At 30.1% G+C, this 27,497-nt stretch overlaps 2 protein-coding genes and 1 long non-coding RNA gene across 3 annotated transcripts; all 3 read right to left on the bottom strand.

Annotated features, from left to right (window-relative positions):
- Positions 1-7,355: 7,355 nt before the first annotated feature.
- On the bottom strand, positions 7,356-9,888 carry LOC132744194 (uncharacterized). The gene is made up of 2 exons (XR_009627667.1): positions 9,854-9,888; positions 7,356-9,242 (listed from the first exon to the last, which is right to left on the bottom strand). It is a non-coding gene; the product is annotated as an uncharacterized LOC132744194 (long non-coding RNA).
- Positions 9,889-10,558: 670 nt separating this feature from the next.
- Positions 10,559-20,306, bottom strand: LOC132744192 (receptor-type tyrosine-protein phosphatase kappa-like). The gene is made up of 18 exons (XM_060732817.1): positions 20,256-20,306; positions 18,945-19,998; positions 18,380-18,551; positions 17,972-18,030; positions 17,396-17,695; positions 17,022-17,143; positions 16,634-16,721; positions 16,022-16,080; positions 15,610-15,646; positions 15,236-15,339; positions 14,810-14,938; positions 14,447-14,595; positions 14,030-14,165; positions 13,817-13,936; positions 12,793-12,889; positions 12,045-12,109; positions 11,384-11,518; positions 10,559-10,979 (listed from the first exon to the last, which is right to left on the bottom strand). Exons 1-18 carry the CDS (start codon positions 20,304-20,306, stop codon positions 10,830-10,832), a joined length of 3,027 nt encoding a protein of 1,008 aa, XP_060588800.1. The 3' UTR covers positions 10,559-10,829.
- A 4,288-nt stretch (positions 20,307-24,594) lies between these two features.
- Positions 24,595-27,497, bottom strand: LOC132744199 (uncharacterized). Its single transcript, XM_060732822.1, has 4 exons — positions 27,440-27,497; positions 26,304-26,451; positions 25,743-25,906; positions 24,595-25,470 (listed from the first exon to the last, which is right to left on the bottom strand). The coding sequence occupies exons 1-4, from the start codon at positions 27,495-27,497 to the stop codon at positions 25,448-25,450; spliced, it is 393 nt and encodes a 130-aa protein (XP_060588805.1). The 3' UTR covers positions 24,595-25,447.

Here is a 27,497-nt window from a genome sequence, read left to right as displayed (position 1 = left end):
TTACATTTCAAAACGAGAGATAATACTGAAAATCAATAGTAGTAATGTGGTTTTATAGAATACTGGTTCAAATTCAAAGCAAAACCTTATCTCGTAATAGTCTTATGTACTGTTTCGTTCTGAATCAGATACATTTTTTATATACAATGCATTGATATTTGTATAATTACTTCATTTTATTACCGACAATTTCATTTTATTTTATTTTCTAAGTATATACTTTTCAATGAAGCTTGAACATTTAGATTAGAGATAACAATATACACATGCACCATTTCATTCATAACAATGGCCCCTAAAAAGGTCTTGTTCTGTTCTACAGTAAACATCATTCTTACCCTAAACTGTTTCACAAAGGTCAATATTGTGGACAAAAGTTTACAAATGACATGAACTTTTAAACATAACGTTAAATAACTTAAATAATACCTCCTTTATTGTACACTGAAGTGTATTTCATGTCATGGTTTTAAAATGTCAGGAGATTAAATAGAGTTAAAAAATCAATATAGTTCATGGTTAAAGATTATGATTATATTCAGATATATCTTAAAATGTCAATAAAATGACACACATTAAAAGAACACCCAACAACAACAAAGAGCACCTGTGCTTGTCATGAGAGCCAACCATATACTGTTATCAATGTCTGAAAAGTTTGGTCCAATTAAATTTCATTTTTTTACAGTTCTATATTTCTCCTATTATATTGATCAACAACAATTTCCCCGAGTGATGCAGTATCATGTTAAAACATCTAAAAACCAACACTAGAAATAAACAACAATTTTAAGTTGATAGTAGACTGATTGTGTCAAATATCTGTGAGTTTCACTTATCTTTATGATTAATTCACTAGGTAATTATGCTAAAATGATAGACCAAGCGGTAAAACTCGATAATTTAAGTCTATATATATAGGATCCGGATGTAGTTTTCAAGCGTTAAAGAGTTAATACATAATTTTAGAGATACTGCGCGAATAGAGACGGGTATTGTTTATATTGAGTAATTGGAAAGTTCCGGTAGTCACATTAACTGAAATAAGCTTTAATTGTAATGAATGATATTTTGTTGAGTATAATACTTATTTGTATTGGACAGATGTACAGCTATCAAATCTATACAGAGACAAGAAAAAGTTTATATAAGTTACATTAGTTTCATTCACTGATATCAAGACATTTGTTGAGTGCGCACGATACTTAATTCTTTTTGACAGGTGATATAAAGGTAACAAATCTTTACTAGACGAGGCATCAGCCGAGTCCAATTTTTCCAATATAGTTTTTATTTCATGATTCGAGACATGATAATGATGCTAATTTGATAGGATTTGATTCAATAGTGATTACAGTAAGTATCGAAATATAGCGTTGTTCAAATGCATTTTGTTACATTTAGGTCTAAAATAAATACATTATCTTTCAAAGTACAGTAAAGACAATATCAATTGAAAGAAGTTGGATTCTTTGATGAATTTATGAATGAAAGAGTTTGCATTGGAATATAAAACATATTTTAGACATGGACATTTCTTTAGTATTGCCTATGTGATCACTTCTACTACAATGTGTAAATAATACATAAGGATTTAGCCATTAGCAGATATGTGGCTGCACTTTCCACTCTGATTGTAATAAAAATTAAGTTTGGCAATGGAGGATCTAAACTTTTCAATGACAGGTCTGATCTGCAAATATTTGAAGAAAGTTAACGATTAAATAAATTAATTAAGAGTTGTGCTATCATTGATGTCACCTGTTATTAATAAGAATCATATGTTTCTTTTATTTCTGGTAAATTTGTATCTAGGTTTTTCATCAGAAATGATACACGGCTGTTTATATGTACTTTACAAAAAGGAATTGTCCGTTGTTTCAGTGGAGACATACGGAAAGAAGGGTTAAACTATTTTTACCCATATTTCAAGACTATCCAATTTATATATAAAATTCTATTGCTCTACGTTCACGGAAGAAATGATTGATTAAATTTCACATCACACATTAATACCGATTATGTCCACCATATAGTACGTCCTGGCAGCGTGTGCGCATAGACCGACGAGTTTGTTGTTTTTTACCGGTAATGTTTTTCCTTTTCAGGAATAAGGCATGTGTTACATGTACTTCAATGATGTTCAACTTTGGAAAAAAGCGACGTCTAAATAGCGTGGTCCAAAAAATCCCAAAGGTGTGCGATTGGCGTTCGTCGGGCCAATCATAAATGAATGCTATATTATACCCCCTGAGGAAATTCAAAATATATCCTGATGTATTCTGTTTAGACAGAATGATACTGACATTATTTTGCACAGTAAGCGACGTGTCTCTCAAACATCTCAACTCCGCATTTCATTTGTCTTACGACGAGACGTGTGCAAAAACTATTCTCAATGCCTGCGCAAACCAATACAGAACCTCCGCCTAAAAACAACATCTTTTAACTTCACAACAGTCGGTATAACATTCATTTCTTCTACGGTATACACGAAGCCTTAGATAAATAAAAAATGTCGACTCGATAGAGAAAAGAATGCTATTTAATTATTGTCTTATCCAGCGATAGTGTGTACCGCCAATTTACACGATTTACGCAATGACGTCACGTGAATATACAGCCAATGTAAGAACAATGTCCACGAGGAGCATTTTTGCGCAGTCATTTGCGTTCAGTTTGGGCAGTTATTCGGTTGTTATGTGTATCATGGGTGTTATCTACGTCGGCACAAAGGTGACATGTGTGTGTTTTTATTTATCTCGTGGCAACGAGATACTATGTCGTGACCATGAGTTACAAAGTCGTGGCCACGAGATACTATTTCGTGGCTACGAGTTACTAAGTCGTGGCCACGAGATAGCTAAGTTGTGGCCACGAGATAAATAACCAATCAGATAACACCATTTATGTGAATTTCCCTCATTTACTAGACATGTGCTAAAGTACAAGGATGCCCCTACTTCACCAGCCTGTAAAAGTGCCATTTATACAGACTTATTGACTTGTCAATAATTTTACATTTAGCGTCACTGTGACCCTGACTTCCGACTCAATGACCGATGTTTAACTCAATGACCTCGAAATTATTAGATGTCATCCACTGATCAGGTACAATGATCTTTCTGGGTTATATAAACCATGGCTTATCCCTTCTAAATTATTTATCAGCCAATGATTTTACCTTATAGGCTATCTACTGTCCATGGGCAATGTCTCTTTCAAATAAAATATACCAGGACTTATTCCTTCTCATGTTATCGTATAAACAAGTTAAACAGGCCGTAGTACGTACAAACTGACTAATTCGATCACAAAATTGTCGCTACAAAGAGCTATAGTCAAAATTAATGTCTGATATGCCTTGGAAGGTGACTTTCTGATATGATCCTAAAGACAAATTCAAGGTGAATATCATCAGTATTTTCAAAGATTAATGTTGCATGTAAAAGTAAGTTGTTAAGTTTAAAAAAATCATAATATATATATTATGAATTTTGATTGGTTAATTATCTCGTCCCCACGACTTAGTAACTCGTGGCCACGACATAGTATCTCGTGGCCACCACTTAGCTATCTCGTGGCCACGACATAGTATCTCGTGGGCACGACTAAGTAACTCGTGACCACGACATAGTATCTCGTGGCCACGAGATAAATAAAAATACACGCATGTCACCTTTGTGCCATCGTAGTTATCAGCAGTATTAGTGGCAATTTGAAAATGATTGCTTCGTAGTGTGTTCATAATGAAGATGTCTTGAGAAGGCGTCATGATGCGCGGACGTCCAATACGTGTTTAATGTTTCGTATGTCTTACTTCTTAGAAACTTTGCCTAAGGTTTCGAACAGAACAGATAAAACTTCCAATGCATTTCAATGACAGTCTCACAAACATTAGGTGAAACTGTTTTGTTTAAACGTCTTTATTTTACTGACAACAAACTCTATAAAGAAAATTCAGATTTGCCAGCCATTGTCGGATGAAAAGTCTACACATGTTGTCCGCTGCTATATTTGCAACAATTTCAAACCGTATTTTCCAAGGAAAGCTACGATTTAACATAACAATTTTAGATGAATAATGGTATCAAAATCAGGTTTATTTTGATATTAGGTAACTTATGACATTGATATTATGTAATTGGATGTAGTTTTAAAATTGCGCATTATATTTGTAATTCATGTCAATATCAGGAATATGTAGGCATCCATATCAAGTAAGTATAAAAAACCCATTGCTTTAACATCATTTCATCGTGAAGAACATATCCACAAAGGTAGGTTGTGTCCCAAATTTTATGTAGATCATTTGCCAGTTCACGGGAAAATTATAGAATCAATATAAGGTAAATTACGGTGACAGTATCGCGTAATTTATGGCATCAAATTAAGACAGTTATTACAGTACACGTCTCTTATACTGCTAGTAAATATAGCAATCTTGACCTCAATATAATTGCAGAATAAATTTGAATAATATTACGACTAACATATTATGTTATAGTCTCATTCCATATATAAACAGCAGAAGTGATCGTTTAACTACATTATAATAAACATATATTTATTCTTATTTACTTTAAAGATTTACATATTATTAATATTACATTCACATTTAATTTACATAATCATAACATCCAGGACAATTACTCCATGGATTAGTTTACGTTTGAGAAAAGTGCCAGACATAAAGTCGTTTACCATTAAATAAATTACATTTTTATTGTTATGAATAATCAAAGCATACTTTGCATGAAGTTGCATCAGGAATATTGCCAGTTTATTTCCTTGTTGTATTCAGTTTTATGATGCAGACTTGTTATGATGTTACCTAATACACGATGCTCGAAGATTTAAAAGGATGATCAGATATAAAATCATATAAAATTTTACATCACTGTTTAAACAACATGTCTATGCTTTTACTGATTAGAGAACGAAAAAAGCGTCCTGCAAGTAGCATATGAACTGACAGTGGGGAGGCTGGTTTCAACAATGAGAGGACAACTTAAATACAGGATTAAATGTATCACTTCAACATCAGATCAAGACATGAATCCTCTTGATGAATATGATAACTGTGACCTCGAAAACTTACCTGGAGCTACTTTTGAAACGGGGGCAAAATCACCGTCTGATATTTTCCTAAATTTTTGTGATTAACCAAATGTACGGACAACGAGTCTTTAAATGCTTTTGTGTCGGAGTGTCGGAGAAAAGGGTCTGGGCAAAGATGAAGTGAAGATATACATAACTAATGCAGCTTATAGAATAAAGGGGAAAGAAACGATAAAACCGTTTTTACAAAATGTTACGCCACTGATGCGAAGCATGCACACCCAGATATCAAATATTTTGAGATATTTCAGAGCAATGCTTTTCATAATATTTTTCATACAAAAAGACATCGTTCATCTTCTGATTTTTTTTATTTGTCAAATTGATACATCGCCAGTAGTACGAGAAATGATCAGTTAGACAACTGTTTCGGGCAACAGTCATATGAAACACATAAGTTAGGTTTATTCAGGCACCATGACAGCAAAACATATCGCCATACAATTCTCTATAAAACGTAAGGTCTTTGATGGGGTCGGACTGCAAAAGTAGACTGACATTTGCCAATGGTCACGTAAAACAATAGAATAAAACATATCCTTATGACAGATGTGTTATAAATCTTGAACCCTCGTCTAGTTTGTAAAAAAAAAACATCAATATATATCTTACGTAGAAGAAATCTTTTCATAATTTCTGTAATTAGAATGAATATATTGCTTGTCCGATTTATTTGTCAAAAGTGATATGCTTTGCTATAAAAGCATTCAATTTGTCAAACACTAAACAGAAATCAACTATATCTATTTTTATGACTCCAACCACGTAAGCTGCGATATATTTTAATTAATGTTTTTATCTGATTGATTGTTAAAGTTGTCATTGTATCTTAGCAGTTAATATTTTTGTTGTTTATCTTTATTTTGTAATTTTCATCAATTTAGATTTTGAAGCCTTATTTAGAATTCATCATACATACTAGAATTTGTAACAAAAAGTAAAACTTTACACAATGAAATTGTTGATAATTTGGATTCGCCTCCATGTGTTCCAAGATCAGCATTCGAAAGACGGTTAAACTGTTAATCTCGTGGTTGTAACGTTAGTAGATAATGTGGTAGAAGCAGGGGCATAAATTAAAAAAAACAACTGAAAACCAAATAAATGTGGGCGAAGCATCTATATCCCTGAAATTATTATCAAGGATACATAAGCACCTGCGAGATAGACGTTTGATTAAGAATGTTTGTATTCCAAAGGAATAGACATGTTATATATTCTATCACCATAATATAACAATTTAAATCTTCAGAATCTACAAATCCTTTTTATGCCATATCTGTGATAAGTATATAACCGCCTCTCCCAAATAAACTTCGAACATATTCGTTCGCGAGCAATTATAAAAAATCTTAACACTAAAAAAGCTAATGAAGCAATAAGAGATAAACTTATTTTGACCCAAAATATATTTATATATGTCATATACATGTTACACTTTGAAGAATTCTTTGGTACATAAATGTTGAATGCACAAAATAAATTTAAAATGGAAAGCAAAGACACTTTTTTCCCAGATTTTAAAAAAGTATAGGCAGATAAAGAGAATTACGACGACTTAATAAGAATGATTTTATTCAGTCATTATTTTGTTATATAAGTTTAACATATTAAAAAGAAGGAATATTTTAGAACTTTTGATTAAATTGTTTTCCCTCTTTTGTGTTACAGACAATTTGATACAATTCTTTTTTTGTTCTATATCGATAATTTAATGAAATCAAACATTGACATTGCAAGATGCAATAAATCAAAGTTATATGTTGTTTAATGTTTGCAATCTAAAGGGAGATTATTATTTCTAGATTAATGCAATACTGTCTGTAGTTACCCTTCTTAATTCGCAATGCTATGTTGAAAATATGACCAGTACATACAATTAGCAATTGGACACACACTGCATTCTCTGTATATACTCAAACCGCTGACGAATCATTCTGTAATGTTGCAACAAATAAAACGAAGAATAAGAAAAAGTAATAATTATGTGTTACTTGCGTGTAAAAAAACAAAAAGTAACTCACCACATTTAACAATTATAACATACAGCGGACACAAATTGGATGGCCACATGTCTGACCTGAATATGGCCTATTTGGACTTAGGAAGCCTTGTGGCATGGTTATGAAAGGCAATGTGTTATTTCACCCATTTAGCATTTGACATTTATCAAAACGTAACTATAAATTATATACTTTATTACTATACATTTGAGGACAAAAGTAAATTTAAAAGAGATTTACATGTCATTTATTGATTTAATCTTGAGTATTGCAAAGCTAATAATTATAAAAGACAACAATGTAACAACAAATTGTATAAGTAAATGTTAAACAAAGTTAGCAATAGGAATACGATATTAAAACCTATATTGAACACCACTGGCTGAATGTAAAAATACATTTTATTTTTAAATTTCAATGTATGTGTTGAATAAAGAAAGCTTTACATTCGAAATCAACTATAGAACTATATCTGCGAAAAACTCATGCAGAAGAAGCTTTAGTTTATGAACTTATATATAAAAGATTCTCGTCTACAAACATAGTTTATAAAGATAAAAAACAATGATAAAAGGACTACAGTCTAGATATGAATTGAAATGTCTGTACTTTGTATATACATGTTGAAAAGATCTAATGTTAACCTGTATTTGAAAGAATATAAGATAACCAAAAAGAAGATGAAGAAATGTATAAAAAGACTATTATTGAGTTGGACAGGCTAAATTAGTTTATAAACCTGTGCAAATATTTTTGACTGTTTTGAAAAGAGTTAATGAAGGCTCAAGTTTTGATTTTTTATCATATCTAATAAACTAAAAGCATCTGTAAAACACGGTTAGAAAGGCTATAGCATAAAATTTCGTTCCAAATATGAACTACTAGTTAAGAAAACATGCTTTATAAAATTGTAGTTTATGCTTATAGTATGTTAAGCTATATTAAAGGGAAGATTACTCGAAAGTTATAGAAAGGAAACAGTTGACATTTTTAGACTCGGTTTATTGATTCTGCTCATGATATAATGAGTATAAACCCTAGTTGTAAAGAACATAGTTGATCAGCCTCAAAAGGACACACTAACACTAAGGGAAAGAAGCAAACACTAGCACAATAAATAATTAATTCATATAAGCCATAAAGCAAAGACATGCACACAGAATAATATTTTACACATATCATATTTTGTTAAAGGCATATCTTTCTATAATATATCACTAAAATGATACTTTAATTTATAACAATTATAAAATAATTTGTTTACATTATTCATATATTTATGTTTAATGCGCATGGTTGATATAAAGGTTGTTGTGACAGACTTATATTATTGCATTGAATTATATACTTTTGAATATTCAATAAGAAAATTAATATCATGCTTTTCATTAATAAAATAATATGACCGAATCTAGTAAAATAAAATCAAAATGTTTATATTAAGCATACAAATGCACACTGTTCGCTAAATGCATCGAACATTACAAATATAAGCGACTTTAGATAATATAACAAATAAGCAGTTAGAAAACCCGTTATAACAATATTTCAAAACATTACAGTACTGTTTAATGAAAATGTTCATCATATTTATAAACGTGTCCTTACATGTATTAAAAAAAAACAAAAAAAAACAACGAGTATTCTTTTCAGAGAAAAAGGCATTGTTATGTTGTAAAATTGAATTGAGAGCATATAAGATGCATATCACCTGAAGAAAACAGTGCTCAAAGAGGTGAAATATTTTTAGATATAGGTTAGGAAAATGTAAACGAAATTGCATGTTGATTTTCAAATAAAATACCAAGTACTATAACTAATTATTTGCCAAAACAACACTAAAACAAAATGGCTTAACTTTATGCATGACTAATGTGTAATATGTCTTTTCAGAGATTGCAACAGGACACCAAAAAAAGCATTTGAAAAATAAAAAATAGCTTTTTCAGCCTTTAAACAAGTGCCATATCTGTGTAAAAATGGACAAGTAATAAAGTGATAATAAAGACGAATTTCTTCAACCATTGTTCACAACAGCTCGTTCATATTATAGTATTTCTTCTTGTCGGAAATCTCAGCAAGATATTTTACATGTTGGTAACAAAACCTGAATTGTGCCTGAAATAAAGTAAATTGATAATTTAGACCAAAATAATAATAATAATAATAATAATAATAATAATAATAATAATAAAAATAATAATAATAATAGTAATTTAATCATTCCACTATATCAATAGTCAATATTTAGACCAAATTATAATAATTATAATTTAATCATTCCATAATATCAATTTGTCAATAACTGTATTTTTGTGTTTTATTTTATGTAATTTTAAACAGTAGACATAGGCAATGTTGTGCAATTGATTTGAAAATAAGGCGAATTTATTTTAGTGATAAATTTGCGAGAAGATAAAAAATGTTAAGTGAATACATGTTTGCAGGGGTTTATATAAGATGTAATATTCTGAAATATCAGACAAGTTCACAATAATGACAAGTTGGATATACTCGTATATAGCTCATGTTTAATTATTGATGCAATGTGATGCAATGTGAAGTGATATAGAAGTGATATAGACAATTTTGACTCAATAGCTCGTCAAATACAACTTAAATAAGAAGCATAAATAGAGAATAGTTTTTCGAAGCCTGCATATTAAGATAGTACCTTAAATTAAGATAATTCACAGACTTCTTATGATGATAGTTAATTTATTACTTACAATGTCGGTAAAAGCTGACTTCTCCCTTGAACGCATTGACCTAAATGGTATTTCAGGACACTAATTTCTTTTCTCAAAGAAACACTTTTTCTGATATAATAGAGACAGCACCAAAATAAATACAGCTTCGTTCAGCTCCAGTCCTATTAAAACAGCAATAAACAACAAAGTATTTATATAATATAACGTATACATTTACAAAATATTTAAGCCGAATAAAAAAATCAATATAAAACTAGCTTTGTTTGTTTGATTCGAGGTTACTCACACCACCCCCATATAGGGGTATGGGGACTTTCCCCTTTTTGGAAAACCTAGGTTCTGCTGCATTTTTTTTATAACGGTATAAAACTAGCTTTACAAACAAAAACCAAACAATAATTAATATCCCCTTTATACGGATCAGCATTAAAACCCAAAATATGAAAAATTTATTTTAAAAATATTTTTTAATCAATTTCTTACAAACTGAAAATCGATTTTTCATTTCTTTTTGCCTTTGACCTCATTTTCAAAATCCTTTGCCCGCTTTAAAAAAGCTAACTTTTGTGGGCTTTTTCTACATTTTACCCTTTAAATTAATGTTTCAAATGTTGCTCCCAAAAGAGCTTTATGTAACAAAGTTGCCTTAAGTTTTACATAATATTAATGAAAAATAATAAAATATGTATATTATGTGTACAGATTACGTTACAACTGGGAAGGCGAAGCTCGGTTTTTTTATTAATAATTAAGTTCTGGATTGAAAATGAATGATAGATACAAAAAGGATTCCTGAAAAGTTACTAGGAAAAACCCCTGCACATATTTGCTGAATCTAAATGTTCGTTTTTCCTTGCAGGATAATGTATACCTTTAAACAAAGAACATGTGATGTATTTAAAACACAGAAGTATTAAAATCTGAAAAAGGCAAAGGAATTGAATTATATGTATAAAACTGGTCACCAAAAAGATCTTGGCATAATTATTCTTAGCTAAAAAAAAGGAACATATACCAATCCAGTGCGCGATATTGTCATGTCCCGTATTGTACCATAATCCGTTGTGTCAACCGTCTTACAAGTTACTTGGAAATGACCAACTTTGAACGCCTTTCCATCTTGCGGTAGATAATGTCCGACAGACTGAAAATTAGTAATATGAAATTAAAAAAGAACATCTGTAAAAAACAATTATAACATTAATTTTGGATAAGAATTTTTAGCAAAATTCAAAATCAGTCTAATTTATGTTTCGGTGAGTACATAAGTAACATACAAACAAAATGATTTAGAATTCAACGACCTATCACAGTCTTTAAGCCTTAAAGGTGAGTCTTTGGTTTATCCACCCCACCCCCAAACATTTTTTTTTCATAGCAAACATTTGTATTGCATAGCAAGCATTTGTATTGCATTAAATTTTGTTGTAAAACGACACTGAAATTAAATATGTTAGGTATGGATTAATTTGCCAACCAATACTATTAAATAAAATCTTACATATAATTATCTAAAACAATCCAGATAATCTATAAATGTGCACTAACTTTATCTTTCAGGTTTTCGTCGTCCAAACTAATAACACAAGCACATTTGTCCTGATAAAGCATCGATATAAAGTCTTCAACTGTATTCGGCATTGGAGTCTGTGTAACAATAAATTTGTATGGATTTTCGTATCCCTGAAATATAGATACTAGTTAAATATAATTTCAAGTAACATTATAATTTAATGATGCCGTTTAAAGTATATTTTGACTTTGATAGTAATCATATACATCGTATGAAAGCTTTTACAACACCTCCTTTTTTTACATAGAACTAGACATATATTAAATCAGTCTAATAATCTAATCAGTTAATAACGCGGGAATATGACTTCATAACTTCATAACTTTCTGGGATGAGTGAAAAGAAATTTAATATACAATGACAACAATAATGTAAGATCTTTGAAAATATCTGTGACTGTTAATAGCTTACATATATCCAAAGTGTGCTGATATAATAAAAGAGTATTATTAAAATGCCAATTATAATTATACAATTTAAATGCATCATGTATAAATTCAATTAAAAAGGCTATCTATATATTCACTAAAAGAAAGGGAGGCAACGCAAGCAAGGTTCATGAAAAAATATTGAAAAGGGCGACAATCGAAACTTCAAATGAAATCAAAATAACTTCACTTGAAAACATAAACTTACATTTACATAAACTGCATTTATGTATTCATGCTTTGTTGATGACAGTCTCACTCTGTAATCATCGCCTATACATAAAAAATAGGATGTTATTTATTAAAGCCTCAAAATGTTGAATGTAAATTTGTTTGATGGTTTAATGTTATAAAGATCTATTTTCGGCTTTAAATCACTTCCTAATGAACAACAGGGTATTTACCCTGAATGCAAACTTAAACAACCACTGAATAGCCACGGTTTTCTATTCAAATGAGAATTTCATACAAATAGGGTATATTTACCGACGGTTATTTTCTATTGAAATCTACTATTATTACAGTCTGGTATTATAAGTGTGAATGAAAAAGGAAGTTTACCTACACAATGACTATAGGTAATGTGATATTGTTGAAATGCAAAAAAGTGTTCAAACTTTTAAGTTTAACAAGGTTTGTACACAATTATGAATTACAGGTTGGTTGTCTAATCTTTTTTAAACAGCTTTAAACTTATGCTTACTTTAATAATTATTTTATATTTAGTAAATCTAATCCACTCTGTCTGCCAAACGATCATTAAGTCAAAATTCTACTTCCATTTTATGTAATTAAAAATGTATTTTATATATTATCCCCATCTCTTTGTTGCACTGACTTATTATCATCACTAACAGCGAAAAGATCTTTAACATTATCATATTTTTAATCATAAAAAAATATCATAATTTATAAATTATATAGAAGATAAGAGAATGTAATGCAAATGTTCATACAAGGAATGTCAGCTCCGTGTCTATTGTCCTTCCTTAATTTCTTGTTAGCAGATGCTTTCCCATTTAAGTCTTTCGGCATAACAACATCAGTAAATGTCTGAAATGATCAAAAATACATCCACAGTCATCATTATTTAAGGGTATATAGTTATAAAAGGAGGTCATCTTATCCAATTACATATTGTTTGTATAGAGATTTGAATAAAATTTATTGACATAAATTGGTTATAAGGTCCATTTTTATTTCTTAAAAGTGTTTTTTTTATGATATCCTGTTATAGTTACTAATGTGTTACATATTCGCCAATAAGCTGAACCATGGATTTTCCTCTGTTGCTTTTTAGCAATAATTAAAGTTATATTGATTTTGTGTTGTATGAAATTCGAAATACTACTTTGTTTACAATTTGTTACATTTGTGACTGATAATTTTATATTTAGCACTTCTTTTTTCAATTGACAAACATGCTCAAAAACCATCAATCAAACAGTTAAAACTCCATGTCTGCCCTTTTTGAAGAAAAAAAAAACTTGTTTGTTTCTGAGGCATAATGTGCTTTTGAAATGAATGTACATATTTGCAAAAGATCAGTATAATGTTTTGTAAAGTTATTTTAGCTACCTGTTACTTAGATAATTCATGTTCATTTAGTAGCTTCAATACACATTAGTAGCTAATAATTGATCAACTGTAGTCCGTATAATTTATATGATGCAGCAATAAACTTTTCAATCTTAAATCGAAGTACTTGTGAATAGATTGATAAGAGGTAATGTAAGTGTGATAACTATTATCAAATCCCCAATATCAAAAGGATTGACTTGAAAAAAAAAACATTAAGGACTAAACGTGCAACAAGTGGACTATATTAAACAGCAAAAGCTTTCCGTCATTATTTTTATTGAATAAGTCGATTGTGACAATTAAAGTCAGTATACTGTTCTTATTTATAAGAATGAATGATATTTCAAAATAAAAAGTTATTTTAATTACACAAATAGTTTTAAAAATATGCATATGTACCTGAAATTGATGTGATGTTTTATCGTCTGTCATGATGCGAGGAATATGTGTTATCGGAAGTGGATCTGGATCGCACGTGAGGGCATACAGAAGACACCGATGAAGAAATATGTACTGTTCCTAAACAAGAGGAAGAACAATACATGGTTCTGAATAACTAATATCATGTCAAATCATAAAAATACCAAATATCATCCATATATAATAACATACCAAGTTTTGCACCATGTGACCTCTTTGTCCTCGTAGCGCCATCACACGACCAAAAATGTCGACATAATTATCATTCATGCCTTCCTGTATAAGTGTATCTAATGCGATGTAGGTTCCAGTTCTACCGATTCCTGCACTGGTATATAAAAACATTAAAGGATGATAAAATTACATAGTATCAAAATCGATATCAATGTAAACTGTTTTCTTTTGTAACTGAAAGTAACAACTCAAAATATCTTTTTCTTTTGATTTGAGTCATTTCACTCATGTAGTAATATTTGCATTATATTCTTAATACATGCATTAATTCTTGAGATTAATATTCGTAATGTGTATGTTGACATCTGACGATATATGGTTTGGCGAGTCTTTGCAGTTATCAGTCATATATATTATATCAATACAAACAAATACCTGCAATGCACTACCATTGGGCAAGCATCGTTTGACTTTGATTGTTCAACTTTGTTTCTAAACTCTATCAGAGAGGCAACATTATCTGGAACTGATCGGTCAGGCCAGGCAGTATAGTGATATTGTGTTACTTTCCTTGATTCAGAACCCTTTGAAATTGAAAAAAAAACATTGTTATAAATGGTGTATTATCTTTTTAGGTCTATAGTATGCACATAATTTAAAGACAATTTACTATAACGTAGGGATAGAGATAATTTTTGTTCAACATATTAGGAAGATCAAACAAGTAGAACGTTTATGTCTTAAACAAATCAAAGGTCATTTCAACGTATATTTATGTTTTGATGCGATAAAACATACCTGTACAACAACAGAAAACTCCCTTAAAGTGAATTCTGAAAATATTATCTCAGCAATGCACATCACTTTGTATCCATGGTAATTCTTTGTTTTCCCTTGATCTGGCCAATACTGTTCACATTTCATTTTCTATGAAGTAAGCAAAGCATGATTTTTTTATGTTTCTTATTAAATTATTGTGTGTATTACCAAATTATACGTGACACAAGTTAAAATGAAATAATTATTAGATATATGCATTTAACTCTCAGTGTATTTATAATTTTATTACATTAAGTGTATAGAAATTGTTTCTATTGATTCTAAAATAATAAGTTTTAATCAGGCTGAATCGTTGACCAGGTATTTATATATTAAGCCAAGTTAATCAGGAAAAATACAAAACTAAATCAAGTTTTTTTCTGGCAAGTATGGTAATATACAAACCCCAGACTCATCTAGATTGGTCAACATAATAATTTTATCTGTTTTTTCTTCCCATATCATCTCCCAAAAGTCTTTGTAAGCATTCATTGCATCCTTAGTTGGTCCTTAAAACATTAATGAGTAAATAAATATCAGAGAAAAACTGATGTAAAAATGACACCCCAAGTAAGAGTCAAATAATATAACTGAAATAAGTGAAAAAATATATGAGAAATATTGATGTAAATATGATACCCGAAAGTTGTAGAATTCCGCTTACCTTCAACAGTATATCTTTGCAATATTAAGTATTATTAATTAAAAATAGTACTGTGCTTTAAATCGTTTTTTAAAAATCATTATTCCTATATATAAGTTAAACCAAGTATACATACCGAGAGAGGCTATGTACTCTGGTGACTTCTTGTGCCCCTAAATTATGAAACATAAATAGATGTGAAATATCTCTTTATAAAAATATCCATATACAAATACTGATAATTCATGAATATTATCTGGTCAGTCAAACCAATGTTCTGTCCATGGCAATGCAAACACATTTGTTATTTTTTGTGCACACATTATTTTTAAAAAATGATGGCATTTTTTCAATTCAAGGCATAAGTGTGCTTAGCTGCATCAGTTATTAATATTAAGTTATTATTTTTACTTTAACAAAATATCAAATGTCTAGCATAGGATTGTCAGTGAAAAATAGTTGTATGTTGAAAGGAGCGCTAAACATGAAAATATTCCTATATAAAAATTTATAAAAATAATCAAACAAGTATGTGTGTTTATACATACATCAATGTAGTTTGCGTTGATATAGGTTTTACTTTTTAAGACAACACGAGTAGCATCATCTGAAACAGCAGAAAATATACGATCTTCCTAAATGCTCGAATTAACTAAAGATATCTTACGCTCGCCTTTGGGTAAAAAAGTATTGCAGACATAAGATAAAAGCTAGGATATTCTCACCGGATATTTTATGTTTAATTTGAATAAGAGAATGCACAAACGTAATTGGACAAAAGTAGTTGAAATGTGTATTCCCTGTGACTGGTCAAGATAATCTGGTTCTTTCTTAAAACAAAGTGTAAGTTTTTTTGCTTTTTTTTTCAATGACACTATGTATTCATACAGTGTTTAATTATAGTGTATATCGTTAAGAATTTAACATGTCTTCTCTGTGTCGTTTTACATTAATTAAAACATGATTGTATAAGACCGTAGCGGTATTGCTAAACATCAAATTTGAATAATGAATCATAAAATGCTCTGAGATATAGTATGTATAAATTAAAAGTACATTATAAATATAAGTACACAGTATAACGTCAATCAATTTTGTAACTAAAAAAAGGAACCAGCCAAACCTTACAAAGATTTCTTAAAAAAAGAACAAGTATTTACATGCATATACTCCGTTGTATCTATTTTTCTTGCGATTATACCTCGTTAGAGCTTCGTCACAAGGCCTTGTCAATCCTTTGGGTAATTTCTAAATTGAAAATGAATTTCAAAACAATATAACACCAAACGTAGAAATAGCTGAATTATTATGTATCATCAAATTTATCGTTTCTATATCAATATAATTATAAATACAGGTTTATCTATTGAACCGATAGAATTAATTTACGCAGTTTAACATTTCTAGCAGTATTAAATACCAACATTTAATTGTTCCTACAATAATTTAAGTTTAATATTATCTTATTTCAAACTATAAAAACTTATATTAAGTTCCCCCTATCCTATAACAGGTACAGTAATATGAAATATGCAATTAATACCCAACCTCAAACTCATCTTCATAATCAGTCTTCTTCCTAGTGTATTCAAGTAGATCAGATATTTGAATCCGGGTTCTAAGTAGACTCGCTGTATTGTAATACAAATCAGCACTCGGTGGATTTACTTCTGTAATTTACAATGCCCTGTTTTTTTAAGAATGATCCTATATATACATTGAGGTTTTGCAGTTGTTTCACGCAATAAATAAACTACTTGAAAAAAGTAATTAATCTTCTAAAATATGTAATATCTGTTAATAACTTTATATCTGATACAATCGATATTTCTGACAATAAGGTAAGAAATATTACTGACATACTATACATACATGCTATCTTAGCATCCCATACGAATACGGTTATTCAATGAAAAAAAAACCTTTTTCGATAAGTTTAGAACTGCCTTCGTCTAATTCTTCTAATTCTATTTCATCAACATCCGTTTCTTCTTCTGTTTTGTTTTCAAGATCTCCATCAATAGTGATAGTGGAATACGTACCATCTGAGACAGTTTTTCTATCATCTAAGTCTATGGCAAAATTATCATACATTGGTTTTGGTTTGCTAATTTCTCTCGTACTAGGATTCTTCAGCTTGTGTGTTTTGTTAGGTTGTGCATATATGTAGTCCTGAATTTCTTCAACTGCTTCCGTTTTTTTCATTGGTTTTGCATAAACATCTTAAATCATAGAAGAAATGAATAGCTGTAACACTTTTATATAATTACAAGAAATATCAATTTCTCTCATTAAACATTAACGATTATGTGATGTAATGGTTGAGGATTATGAAAAACTAAAAAAAAAAAAAAAAAAAAAAAAAAAAAAACATTTTCATTGATTTTATGCCACACTGTAACACTGTCGTTATTTTAAACGACTTAAAGTTGTATACTACTGCTAATATATGTTATATGCATACATGAGTCATGTAAATATCTTTATGTAATGCATACTTTGATCTTCTGTAATAACTGCCTCATGTTGACTGGATTCTTCTGTCGGGGATTTTTTTCTGTTGAATAAAGGACAAATTTCTTCCATATAATGCAATATTTGTAATAAAACTAAAGGACGATCCATATTATATTATGTAATATGTAAACCTAAATATAAAAACGGAATATTCAATCCAAAAATAATGAACACACGCATCGATCTTTTTATTTCAGGTTAAAGTCTTTAAATGAACTTATGCGTCATGAATGATTGATGCTATTTTATACATTTGCTAAAAGCCCTTTTTTATTTACTAACTTCAGCTTTGTGTTAGGTATTCCGAGTGAATGAAATATGTTCACAGAAAATAATTCATACGAGTAATGATATAAAAGTAATGAAGTCTTATGCAAATTTGTTTATACCTTCGTTTTAGCAAACAAATTCCCACTATGATCAGTATCAAGATTAGAACGCCTCCTCCTGCTGATGCACCTATGATTAGTTCGTTGCTGTCTTTCTTTTCTTGTACTACCATCTGTGTACCCTCAGTTAAAGTTTCGTGTGAACTTGCTCTTGTTTGACTAGTTGTTATTTCTGTCCCAAATAAGAAATTCAAATAACAATAACAAATACACGTACAATGATGATCAAATCAAGCAGATGCAAAGTATAAGGAAAATACATAATGATGCATGTATAAGGATTGAGCAATAGGATGTGCTAATATTTGCCGATAATGAAATATTTGCCATGAGCAAAACTATTTAAGTTTACAAGTAAATTTGTTCAATTCCTCTTAAGAGCCTTAAGACACACATTTGTAAAAATCTAAAATCTTTAATTAACTTAACAACAATGTAAGTATAGTGTGATGGCTCCCCAATAGTGTTTTGTTCTCAACAAGTAATAAACAATCTATGTTCTCGGTAATTTTAAACTTGATAAAACAATCTGAAATGAATTCATTACAGAAAAAATGCTTTTTACCGGTAGTGGTAGTTTGAGTACAATTATCTCCAGTCAGTTTATCCTTACATCCATCCGTACATGTACCGTTGTTTCTGTCACATTTAAGATCTTTACATCCACCAGGACAAGGTTTATCACAGGTATCGCCCCAAAATGATTGGTTACATCCGTTTAAACAATATCCGCTTGCATGTTCACATGTATGTTTACCACTTTGTACTATACATGCCGGGTTACAGGCTAAACTGCAATCGGTTGAGTAAACATTACCTTTACACAGAAGACAACTATTTCCGTTATCTTTGGAGCACTTAAAACATTTGCTGTTACATTGTTTGGAACATTTTTCTCCAGTCCAGCCCTCATTACATTCTCCTTGACATATTCCAGAACTATCACAACTCGTAGAGCATTCTTTATAGCATAATGATGTGTGTGATCCGCATGTTTTACCATTGAATACTTGTCCTTTAGGACAATCAGCGCAAACTAATGAACCATTGTGTATTTGACACTGGTTACAACCATTAATAACACAGTCAGGACATAGCGTTTCTTGCAAGCATGACACACAGAGAACATTGTCATTAAACTTATAGAGTTGAAACCCGTCATTGCAAATATAACATGTTTTCCCATCAGTACAATGTTTACAATTTGGCGGACAATTTAGACATATTGTTTCAACACCTCCTTTAAACTCATAATATCCAGCTCTACAACCACTCGAGCAAGTACGTAAATCACAACGTTCGTTTTCACATGAACTACAATTGTGTTGACATTGAAGTCCATAGAAACCAGATTTACATTGAGTACAATATCCATTATCATCATTGCATTCACTATTTAGACAATTACCATCACAGTTGAAAGTACATCTTACATGCAAACTATACTTCTTTGGCTTACAAGAAGTGCAGTCATCGTAGCTGTTACATGTTTCACAATTTTCGGGACATGGTGAACAAAATCCATTTGATAAAAAGTAAGATGATTCACAGCGTGTGCAAGTTGAACCAGAGCATGATTGGCAGCCAACAGAACATTCTGTAAATATATATTTCTTTGCCTATTTATATTTTAGTTATATTTATTTCCATATTTTATAAGTGAAAAAAAACACAAAAATGGTATGTAAGATTGTTTTATAAAAATATAAAATTCTAAACTTGACCATAAAAAATTAGGAATAATAATAAAATAAACTTTTAAAAGTCAACATTTTATAGATGCATTTAGGAAATTCAAAGAATATATCTTAACAGAAATTCACACATTTATATTCTTACAAATTATCATGAAGTAAAATAACTAACCAGTAAATACCATATCCACAACCAATACTAGTATAAGTGCTGACATTTCCTTACGCAACATTATTCCATATTCATTTATGCAAATCTACAAGTGAGAATTCCATATATCGATAATAATGTGATCAACTTCCGGGAAAATAAATGTTTTATCATAACTAAACGATGCCACTTTAATTATTCTTCTTTTTATTATGTTATATCTTAAGCTTAAAAAACAAGAATAGTATTAAAGGTATGTTTATTTTTGTATTCGTGATTTGTATTCATTACAATAAAATATATTAGACATATCGAATGTAGCATGCAGAATTTTAAAGGTAAAAAAAGAAGCGATACCTATAATTGTATTAAAAGAACTACTACAATGTTCGTTATTCCTGGTTTAAAAATAAACACACACACAAAAAGTAAGAAATATCACTAAACATTCACTGAAACGAACAAAAGATATGATATATAAATACCTTTTATAAATCACTACCAGATAAACCGGTTCAAAACTTCCTTCTTCTATTTTGTGATTTAATAACATATGGTATGCATCAGTGTCTCTCTTCAATAGATTATTTTTAGATTTAATTACATACGATATGCATTAGTGACTCCCTTTAATGGTTTAATTTTTGGTTCAAAATATTCGGATTGATACGGTCAAAAACGAACAAAATCGTATTATTTTTTAATTCATCAACTCTAATAAAATCTATTAAACTAGTAAATAATAATTACTTTAGGAAAAGATAAAATGTATTAAAGAATCATATAATAAACGAATTTACCCTTTTATTTGCATGTATCATAAATTGATCTTCATCAAGAAATGATGTATTTCAACTGTTAATATTGATAATTAATTATGACGTTATAGTACTTACGAGCAAATATTTTATCAACATTCACTGCTAGTACAACTGATGCCGTTTTAAGAACATCACTATCCCATAGTTATACACATTATTATCTTACATTATTATATGTCTAATAAATCTAGCCAATCAAAAATCTGAATTTGTACCTCGTGACCGTCCAATATTTTCCAGTAGCAATTTAACATTATACAATATGTGATGATTGAGATAAGGGATGTCAATGTGATATTTTTCGGATAGACTGTTATATAATTATGATGTTTATTAAACAGATATTAATGATAAATGTAAGTTCCAGCCGCATTATCAACTGTCTTAAATTAAAAATTTGCTATCAATTTTATTATTTATAAACAAAATATTTTCCTACATTTGCAGTACATATATGTGACGATTTGTATGGCTGTTCAAAATATATCAATTATAAAAATATTTAGTTATAAGGTCGAATCGACGACGACATTTTGATAGTATATTCTTTCCTTATTTTATCCATGGATCAGCGAAAATTCTATTTTAAATATTTTGAATATAAAGAGAAAAGTCTCTTCATAAAAGTATGTATTAATACTTAAAGCATTTAAATAATCTGCCTTTTTAGAGTACTATGACGTTTTTAAAGTTAAAAAAACAAGTATGCGGGACACTATTTTATTTTTCGGGATAACGGAAGCTAAGGGAGTATGTTGAGAAAAAGCTCATGACTTGATTGAAAACAAAATGAACAATGAAAATGCTAAGAAATCAATAACTTTGCAAACTGCTCATAGAATCGGCGTGTACAATTCAAATTCAATTCCATTCAATTCAAATAAAGTAACACCCGTCGTCGCAAAATTTGCAATCTCTCCCGAAAAGGAGTGCGTGCAAACGCGAGTAGGCTGACAAATCCATATTGTTTAAGTCAACAATACCGAAAGACGTTGAAGCGACCGGGAGACGCCTCGTCACGATTATGCTTGAGGTGCGCTCTCAAGGCAAGAAATATTTCATACATCACGCAAACTTTTCATCAAAGGTGAATTATACAGCGATGGCAAACGTGGCGATACTCGTATTAAGGAAAATAATAGGAGAAATATAAAGTGTTTATTTCGGAATGTTGAGGGATTAACCCAACAGAAAATAACATACCCCCATTTAAACAATTCACTGATAAGTATGATTTGATATTTTTAAATGAAAAATGGACGAGTAAAATTATAAATTAAACTTAAATGGTTATAAACAGTTTCATACGTTGGCACAGATGTGAAATGTGTGTGTATTTATTTATCTCCTGCTCACAAGATACTATGTTGTGACAACGAGTTCCTAAGTTGTGCCCACGAGATATTAAGTGATGCGCACGAGATACTATGTTGTGGCCACGACTTACTAAATCGTGCGCACGAGATAATGAAGTCGCTAGCACGAGATACTATGTATTGAATACGAGTGATTTAATCTCGGGCATTGGTAAAAGAAAATGATTCACAGTTATGAGATCAAAATTTTTCAGTGGACGAATATTAACTACGTGCAACAACAGATCAAGGATAAAATCGCTTTGGCGATCTTTTGTTAGATTTATGTAAAGCATTAGACCTTCGTGTGGTAAATGGCCGTATAAGTAAAGATGCTAATACGGATCATTGTACATCCTATACACATAATGGTGAAAGTCTTGTTGTTTTACTGATAAATGTAATTTTTCTAGATTTACTATTTCAATGTACAGGAGTTTACAATTTTTTTCTAATCACGCGCCTGTAATGTTTTTACGTGCGAATAGCGTATCACGTGACAAGAAAAATTACAGGCGTGCTTTCCATAATATAAAAAATGAAGTTTTGAATGAAATATCACGCGACGTAGATGAATTATGTACTTACTTAAACGCGTATAAAGACAGCGGCCAATGTACGGATTCTTTGATCAATCATGTATCTTGAATTTATTACTAGCAGAGGAAAGTATTTTGAAATACATCGTTATATACCTATATATGTTGATGAAAGACATTCTATGCTTTATCAACACATGAGTTAATGATTTAGGTAAGATTTAAAAAAGCACTTTCACAATTTAATCTAGCAATAAATTATGAAAATAAACAATTTTCGACAGTAAGAAAATAAAATGTTGCTGTAAATACACTAAACAAAAATACTTAAAAAGGAGGTAATTGAAGTGAAGGAAATAAAATAGAAAAGTAAATATAAGCATAATGTCAGTAAAAGGATACAGAGGTTCTGGTCAGTTATGCGTGACGTAGATGTGGTTATAACTTGATGTGGTATATGTACTAGCATAAATATTATATACAACGTAAAGGTAAATGCAAGAACTGAAGAGCCTTATTAACAGAATGTTTCATGATATATCGGATTATCAATATTATATATACTTTTCAGAAATTCAGGAAAGTCTTTGTAAACAGTTGTGTACTCTTTGGCATTGTCTTTTTATTGACAAATTAATGCTCGCTTTCTAGTATTTATTCTTAATACTTATCAGGTCCTATAATTATCTAAATCTATGCACTTTCTGTATCGATGTATAACGTAGGATAATATTCCTTTGTAAAAATATTATTATATCCATAAAATGTACTTCATCATAGAAACTATATATACATACTCGAACCCCTGTACTATTTTGAAAATATATGTCTACTAGATATCGATCTTTGCATCCTTCAAAACATGTTTACAGGTTTCCTGTAACATATCTGACATATTTCAGGTTTCGCCCCAAGACCTTTGTATACACTCATTTTAAGCCTATCCATCTGCATGTCCACATGTTCTTTTATTGTCCCTTACTGAACATAATGGATGGCCGAAATGGAATGGCATTAACGTGTCACATTGAAGGTTCCATGATAACCGCCATGTGAACACATCTGCTGATGTTTATAAATTCAAAATTTCACCATGTTCATGTTTAAATGTCGAATTATGCTTAAGCCGGTCCATGAACAGGCACAATCAAAAAGAGCCTGCAGCATTTTTAATTTTGTCGTTTCGGGCGTTCTTAAATCATTCCGTTTTCTATATTTTAACTACATTCTGGTAAAATAATGTCACCATTGCAATGTAGACAAATATTTCAATTATTTTCTTTTGAGTATTTGAGTCTTTGTTTTCTACTTAAGGGCGCAGGGACAGTAACTCGCATTTTCAGTTTCGTACATGAACAGGCTCTTTGGTGTTCTTCTTCAGGGAATCCGTTTTCATTGCCATCGAATTTATAGAGATGAAAACCATCATTGTATAATTAACATGTTCCAACATTCGAGCAATGATTGCAATGCGACGAACAAATTTGATATACTGTTTTCAACCGGTTTTATACTGATAATACCCAGATCTACAACCTTGCATATAAGCACATAGAAACAAGGCTTGGATTGATAACAATATACCGGATCCTCTATATATTTACTATAAGACAATTATCAACACTGGTAAAAGTTTAACTTACATGAATACCATATAATGTTTGTTTACATGAAGTACATTTATTGAAGCAATAATACCAAACTATATAGCACAATAAACGAACACTATTTGATAAAAAGTAAGATGATCATAACTTAATGATGTCGAACATATGTTCAAGATTGAAAGCCAATAAAATATCTTAACAACAATTACACAAACTTTATTTAAAACACATTTAAGTGATATGTTTTGAAATATAGTCTTAAAGCTGTTTTAACATTTATTTTCTTACCGTAAATATATCACAACGACCATTTCAAAATTGTCGTTCAGCCGACTGTTAACATTATAAATTTCGTAATTTGAATTAAAATATTTAAAGACGCATTTAATGTATAAGCCCTGTCCAGATTGTATCAGTCTTATTTGTAGGTAAACAGAATAAATTGATTGGGAACTATCATGCAGAAGTATTTACGATAAAATACTTTATCAACAAACACTTTTAGTATATTATATAATTTCAAGAATAATGGTATACATGTTATAACCACAAATTATAAAACAAATAATGTAAAATGTGTTGTTATTATATATAAGTATAAATTTCATATTGCAAATTCAGGATTGAAATATTCGAGAAAAAAACGTATATAAAAAATAACAAGGTACAATAATTTTGAAAAACTCATTAGTCGTATTTTACATGTTAGTATATGCTAGAAGGAAATAGAGTTTCATCCCCTAATACAAGTAGCTTATCATGAATATAAGCCGTTTTCGAAGTGATTATATAAGCCTTTAAGATGATCATAACGATCCCAGAAACCACATAATCAGTCTGACTGTAACAATTCATTTTGTTGTTTTCACTAGTTAATCACTAAAACTCATTTCTGTCGCGTCTATGACAATGGTGTTCCTAGATCTGAAAATAAACAAATAATTACATCGACCAATAAATAAATAAATAAATAAATAAATAAAGTAATTAATAAATAAATTAATATCAAATAAATAAATAGACCAATAAGTAAATGAATAAATAAACAAGTACATAACATAATATATCCTTAATCAATTAATTAATTAATTAATTAATTAATTAATTAATCAAAATAAACAATCATAAACAAAAATAATGACTCAAGTTCTTAAAATTATCACAATTCTAGGTAAATCAAGTCACATAACAATTACCATTGTATACATTATCCGTGGTCCTGTTATTACCCAAACTCTCGTAATTATTAGTCATTTCAGCCGACCCAGCATTTACAGCGCCGAAATCAATTCTAGTGTTATAATATGTTGGATTTTCAATGTTTGATTTGTTGTCTTGAGGCTTTATACTTGCAAGATACCTGTGTTAAAGCGTAGAATTTATAATAGTATTATACATGTCAATTTTAGTGACAGGTAAAAAAGCAAGTAACAACCAATAAAATAAACTTGAAAGTACAAACATGTCTAGAAGATAATAGATAAAAGGCGACAATAACACCATGATTAATTGATTATTATTATTGTCATCATCATCATCATTATTATTATAATTTTCTTCTTCTTATTATTATTATTATTATATTATTTTTGTTGGTATAATTATTATTATTTTTATTATCATTATTATTATTATTATTATTATTTATCTCATCTGTAAAAATAATTTGTTTTGCATTAAGAACAAACATCTTGTATAGTATTAAATAAGTGAAGAACAACTATCTTTTATACAGCTATATCAGCGAATACATTCACCTTCGTCTAATAATGTAAAGGAACACAGCAAGTACTACTAAGGCAGCACAAGATCCGAATCCAGAGAAATAACCAATGGTAAAATCTTTATTGTCGCATTGTGCACATGTTTGTTTTTGGGTTGACTGTGTTGTTGTTACTGGTGTTTCTGTAGATATAACATTGACGTACATAAGATATTACGCTTACTCTGCTTTACTGATTACAGAAACAATGTTCTTGTGATAAACTGCATTATCGGTTGTCTAAGATCAAGCTCAGTCGGATGGAGCGAGAGACTCGTAATCTCGATATTGAGTGTTCGATTCCAGAGCTGGCCAACTAAAATAATTAAACAGTCTTTCGGACCAATATCTGTTAAATGCCACTATAATACCAGTAAAAAGGAAGAAAAAAAGACTTAGTAATATATTATTTTGAAATAAACTTATGAGAGGAATCATTTGCAGATTGTTTACCGATTGTGGTCGTTTGAGTACATCTATCTTCAGTAAGTCCATCCATACATCCATTCGTACATATACCAGTGTTTCTAACACATTTAAGATCTTTACATCCACCAGGACAAGCTTTATCACAGGTATCGCCCCAAAATGTTTGGTTACATCCGTTTAAACAGTATCCGTTGGTATGTTCACATGTATGTTTATCACTTTTTACTATGCATGCCGGGTTGCAGGCTAAACTGCAATCGGTTGAGTAAAAATTACCAATACACAGTAGACAACTATTTCTGTTATCTTTTGAGTACATTAAACATTTGCTGCTACATTGCTCGGAACATTTTTCACTAGTCCAGCCTCATTACATTTTCCTTGACATATTCCATTATTATCGCAATATGTGAACATCCTTCTGGGCACATTGATGTATGTGATACGCATGTTTTGCCATTGAATATTTGTCCTGGACAATCAGCGCATAATATCGTATTGTTATGCATTTGACACTGGTTAAAACGTTGAATAGCACAGTCTGGACATTGCGTTTCTTGCAAACATGACACACAGTGAACATTGTCATTAAACTTATAGAGGTGAAAACCATAATTGCAAATATAACATGTTTTGGCATCCGTACATTGCTTGCAATTTGACGGACAATCTTGACATATTGTTTCAGCACTGGTATTATACTCATAATATCCAGCTCCTCTACAACCACTCGAGCAGGTACGTAAATCGCATCGTTCAT

The sequence above is a fragment of the Ruditapes philippinarum genome, unplaced genomic scaffold (assembly GCF_026571515.1).
Source record: "Ruditapes philippinarum isolate M1 unplaced genomic scaffold, ASM2657151v2 ctg310_1_1_1_1, whole genome shotgun sequence".
Taxonomy (NCBI): Eukaryota; Metazoa; Mollusca; class Bivalvia; order Venerida; family Veneridae; genus Ruditapes; species Ruditapes philippinarum.
This window is presented reverse-complemented; position numbering and strand designations above follow the sequence as displayed.